Source organism: Triticum dicoccoides, chromosome 2B, assembly GCF_002162155.2.
Source record: "Triticum dicoccoides isolate Atlit2015 ecotype Zavitan chromosome 2B, WEW_v2.0, whole genome shotgun sequence".
NCBI classification, from domain to species: domain Eukaryota; kingdom Viridiplantae; phylum Streptophyta; class Magnoliopsida; order Poales; family Poaceae; genus Triticum; species Triticum dicoccoides.
In genome coordinates this window covers 412,925,152-412,930,543 of record NC_041383.1, presented here as the reverse complement: position 1 = coordinate 412,930,543, position 5,392 = coordinate 412,925,152, and the positions used below count along the sequence as shown (strand labels likewise).

Below are 5,392 nucleotides of genomic sequence, written 5' to 3'. Positions count from 1 at the left end.
CCCTCATACGCCCTCTATCTCTCACACACAGTGTGGATGGTCTCACTAAGTCAACGCCAATTTTCTTCCTGGTAGTTGGGGCTAATTTGAATATTCAATGAAGATATCATGTTGTTATTATACGATTTAACAATTTCAGAAGTTTAGGATGATAAGATCATTACCTCAAACTCAGCTTTTGGACGGATAATGAAGAACTTGTCAACAATCCTCTGGTCCCCGAGAGACAGGTAGTATCTTATACCACATTGCGTAACTTTAATCCAATCATCAATTTTAATTTCTTCAGAAGCAAAAGGTGGCCTAAGGTACATCTCAATAAAGCTGAAATAGTTTAAGCAAACAATTGTCACAAACTGAAATGTTGAACAGGCATAAGCATGATAAATCTACCAGAGAACTTGATATCAACAGAACAACTCTGGATGAATGTAAATATGAATTCAGAAAGGAAGGAAGAAAGGATACGCACTTCTCAGTTTCTGATTTACTTTTATCAAAAGAATAGAATTTCTGGCCATCTGGTAACTACAAAGACAATAGGCAAAGTTAAAGAATCAAAATACAAGAAAACAGTAGGCATAACAACAATTAAGGCCCCGCTTGGATTCGGTGTAAGTTTATACACCCGGATTTAATTTACAGTTGTAAATTACAGGCCACAGTGTGTTTTCCGTCTGGAATAAAAACGACGGCCGGAGGTCTGTATCAATTACAGAGGTATTTGGGAAGCAACCGACAATCCAAGCGGGGCCTAAGCAACAGTAAGTCAGTAACTGCACATTCTGGTTGTAGGTTCCGTGTCAATATGTACAACTCCATTTCCTTTTCTTGTAATTTTGGACCAATGACAGTCTCCACACACATCCTTGATTATTACTAGTTCTAATAATATGAAACTACTACTTCTGATGACAAATATAATATTACCATTTTCATGTGACAAATCAAGATGGTTATATTGGTGGTCAAAGTTTTGAAAGGTTCATTTATCCCATGCATTTTAGGACATCAGGTAAGATGTACGATGAAGTAGTATGGTTGCAATTAATGCTGACTGGATGAAAATATATGGTTGTATCCATCATCGGACAATATATCAATGTTTGACCAATGAGGCAATGAGCATTTTAATTAAATAATACTATCCTACATCAAAATGCAAATAAATGACAATTCAAAAACTGATACGGTCTCCAAAGTCCAAATTTAACCAGCAATTTCCACTAAAATATATCTATAGAACCCAATAAATTTACTATTACATGCATTTTTTTAAGGCTTATACTCACAATTTCATACATCTGACCAGAACATTCATAAAGACATTAATGGCCAAAGTTAAAGTGCTTTGACTGCATGCAGTCTAGACTGCATAAAAACCTAGCGATAAGCAACTAAAGTCCTAGCAATGATGTTATACACCTCAATCTACTATTCCACAGAGAAGTAGATTTGCACTGTCACATAGTAGTCATTTGAAACTGAAGAGGAACGGAATATTGTCAATATAAACAAAGATGACAAGCTATGCTGGTGGGCCGTTAAGGTAAACAGCACAACACCATGTTTCAATTTTGGTGCTCTGACACCCACTAGCAAAGAACAGGCTTTGCTCAACAGCTTGGGGTTTTCAGCCTAAGACCTTCCAATCAAAGGTAGTTTACATAACTAGAGCGTAAACAAAAGCTGCTGCATTATATTACAAAAAACTGCATACACAAAATGCTATTAATCAACTGTAAACCATTGCTGACCTCATTTTTGCATTTCAGTTTGTAGTATGGCTCACGGAATGAGCAGACAAAGCTATTATCAATTCTAATCTGCACCAGCAACTCAAATAGGTTATGTCCAGACTGAATGTATAAATGGTAGCTACAAACTAAAGGAAAAACAGAGAATTACAGAAATTATATTTATACTTGAGCATGATGCAGGTCTGGCTCAATGTGCTTTCTGAACAGCGGAAATATGCTATCAATCAGATAGTCCAATGAACAAGAATCTCCAATATCATGCTGAACTTTAGAAAGCAGGCTAAAATGAACACCGCCAACCTGAAATTGTGTAAAAGATTAAACATTAACTTGGGCCATTGCTATTGTCATGTAACAAAAAGATTTCAAACCAATGTTTTACCACAGCAACACGAATATCGAGCAGTGACCTTAGTGTTGAATGCAGAGCATAAGCACCATCAACAATCACCTACAAGGATAACTTGTATCAATATAGCAAGATTATCTGATCCTAAGGTTGTCAATAATGTCTAGCATGTAGTCTGAGATATCACACCACTCCAGATGATGAAATCTTCAGTTGTCTCCATCCTGTACGTTTCTTCTCTTGAAAATCAACCAGTGGCATCAACGTATCTTTGCCCTTCACTAGATCCTGCTCAGCAAACATGATTGTAAGGATACTTGTCATACACCTAAATAAGCAGAAAATTGTCAATATAGCAAGCAAGCAAGAATATTAAACATTACCTAACAGTGGTTACCAAACGGAATATTGATTTGATAAGAACATCAAGTGTAGATAAAAAGAACAATCATTACTTTTGGAAACATGGACAAAGCAGAAATTCCAATTTGTGTATTCCAGCTGGTAAAGCATGGCCCAACAGGACCAAATCAATCGGCTGCTAGATGCTCAATTAAAAAGTAATGGTACACCAGAGAGATTGATCTTTTAAGATCAGAATTGGAAACTCATTCACAAAAGGCATGTTTTGAAATTTCACCCAATGAAATGAAATTTGGTTTATTATATATTTGCAAATAAGCAGATCAGAACCTATGCAAAATTGGATTGTTGGGTCCCCGGATTATTTGAGCTATATTCTGATCATGCAAATGAGTGCTCCACAAAGATCATGCACTACATTTTGTATGTAAAACACCACAAAATGAAAAGTATAGAGGAAAAACAAGATCACGCAGCCCATACACAAATGCATAAGAACAAGACCAAGCCCAGTCAATACCAAGAGCATGCTCAACAGGTGAGATATGCTTTGTGCCAGTGGCCATGTTGATCAAGTTACATAATCAAGTAGGAACATATGCACGGAACTTAAGGATGGTAGGTAGCTCATGTATACATGTCTTCGTGCCATAAGCTAATATCTTTTACTAGTCAATTTCACAATATGAAGGGGAGCCTTGGCGCAGTGGTAAAGCTGCTGCCTTGTGACCATGAGGTCATGGGTTCAAGTCCTGGAAACAGCCTCTTACAGAAATGTAGGGAAAGGCTGCGTACTATAGACCCAAAGTGGTCGGACCCTTCCCTGGACCCTGCTGCACAACATTGAAATAATAATTGATGCAGGTGATCATGCTTGCTCTCATGAGATAGATTATTAACATATTTATCTGATAAAAGCAAGCATTATCCAGTTCCATCAAATATATTTTTTCTGCCTCTATTAATATTCCGGTAGCATTTTGGTCACTGCTGACATGATTCTGATCCCTTCTGAGAGACAATCAAGAGTCAGAAAGAAGCACTCCGAACCATTTGCCGGAAAACAGTCCTAACACAGATTTTGGTTCTTTTCTAACATGTGCTTACTTCCAGAGCCAAGACAATAAATACATAAACAATCAAACATTCTAATAACCCCTGCTGGTATGAGTATAAATATTCTGCAGCATCCAGATGTATGAGGGTTGCGGTGGAAAGCAATAGTGCAACAAAGATACAAATTAAAGTATTAAACCCCTTTCCCATGTTAGCTACCCCCATATATTCTTCTTGCCAAATTTATATGGCAGCTTCTCTAATTCAACTACATACATAGTATAAAACCGCTAGGCATGATCATAGCTTCCTCGACTTCTCGGGCATGTGCATCCTAAGTCGTACAGTTAGGTCAGACATGTGAATCATAAGTCATACAGTTAGGCTTGGACCTTACTCCTGAGGTGGCTAAAATATCACTAGCATGGGACGGTTACTATTTCAAATAATAATCTGGTTCGGCCAAATTTCACGGAGCATATGCGTCTTTGGACTCTGTTCTATTATTTGCTTGCATAGAGGACTATAACAGAAAGTGTCACTAACACTAGAAACTGGACACTCCTCTTTCTGGAAACAACTCCGCTTTACCCGTATGCAGCCACCCATGAAGGCATAAATTGTACTAGTACTGGTATTCTCCTTCAACAGCAACAACCAGTACACGCGCCTTCAATCGAGCAGGGAATCCACGCCCACCATTTCCGGCTGCACTCTGACCCGTCATTAAAGCAAACAAGCTGCACGCATCCAATCCCATCCGCATGTTGAACGGCTCCGAGAGAAGCGGACACGGACCTGGAGGTTGCACGCGAGGGCGTCGAAGTCGATGGAGTCGATGTCGCTCCCCTCGTCAGCCCCTGCCCCCGTGCGGTAGTTCTCCATGGACACAATCACGACGCACCCCAGCACCGATGCCACCTTCTCCGCCAAGCTGCGCAGCACGGCACCACCACCCCCAAATGAACCACCAATCAGCTCCTTACCAAAAGAAATAGATAGCATCGAACAGCCATCGCGACACGGTCGCAGGGGTGGGGGAGAATATGGTTCTAATCTACCTGGTCTTGCCGGAGCCGGTAGGCCCGCCGATGCCGACGGTGACGACAAGGCCATCCTTGCGCTCCCGCAGCTCCTGGATCGCCTTCACGAGGAGGTAGTAGCCGCGGTCGAATGACTGCATCAAACGCAGCGGATGGAATTAAGGGGGGAGTAATGGAGGAGAAGAGAGAGGGGGGAGAAGGGGGAGAGGGTTTACCACATGGAGGGGGAGGGACTGGAGGATGGAAGAAGAGGAGGAGGAGGCGGTGGCGGCGGCAGAGGCGGATGTGGGGGAGGGAGGGGACGAAGGATGGTGGAGCAGGAAGTCGCGGCCGCCGGCCTCGAGGCAGCGCTGCAGGAGGTCTGCATCCATGGCGACGAGGTGGAGTGCGGACGAAGGAAAAGAGGGGGAGAAAAATGCTTCTCCCTCCTTGAGTTCTTTTTCAGAGGAGCTCGAGTTTTTTGTTTTCTTTTTTATTTTTGTTGAGAGAGAGGGAGAAAGGGTGTTGGAGCTTCTTTTAAAAGAAATAAACAGCTGCCCAGTAAAAGGCACCAAAAGTGGTTGGAGTAAATTTTACAACACCCAAAACTTTTTATACGACATCAAAAACTTCCAACTCTAATGGATGCCCTAAAATAGTGCATTAGTGCTCCAATAGATGGCTAAAATAAAACTCAAATTCTCAATCGTGCAGTTGCACGATTCGGCGTTCGCCAGCACACACGTCTCAGCCGTCCATCACGCACGATTGCAACGGAGCGATCTGCAGCGTCCCGACACAGGTGGCGGTAGGAGAGACGTCGGACGCACGGTGTAGTGGTG

At 41.6% G+C, this 5,392-nt stretch overlaps 1 protein-coding gene across 2 annotated transcripts in view; it reads right to left on the bottom strand.

Moving 5' to 3' along the window:
• LOC119363959 overlaps positions 1–5,006 on the bottom strand; it is a 28,617-nt gene extending 23,611 nt beyond the window's left edge. The window contains exons 1-9 of one of the 2 annotated variants that reach the window (XM_037629342.1): positions 4,787–5,006; positions 4,590–4,705; positions 4,327–4,462; positions 2,299–2,397; positions 2,143–2,211; positions 1,926–2,060; positions 1,758–1,826; positions 469–521; positions 165–324 (exon numbers count right to left, since the gene is read on the bottom strand). In XM_037629342.1, coding sequence (XP_037485239.1) covers positions 165–324; positions 469–521; positions 1,758–1,826; positions 1,926–2,060; positions 2,143–2,211; positions 2,299–2,397; positions 4,327–4,462; positions 4,590–4,705; positions 4,787–4,942 — 993 coding nt within the window. In that variant the 5' untranslated portion in view covers positions 4,943–5,006. Of the gene's footprint in view, positions 1–164; positions 325–468; positions 529–1,757; positions 1,827–1,925; positions 2,061–2,142; positions 2,212–2,298; positions 2,398–4,326; positions 4,463–4,589; positions 4,706–4,786 lie in introns of both variants that reach the window. The other variant, XM_037629341.1, reaches the window with a different exon arrangement.
• Positions 5,007–5,392: the final 386 nt, after the last annotated feature.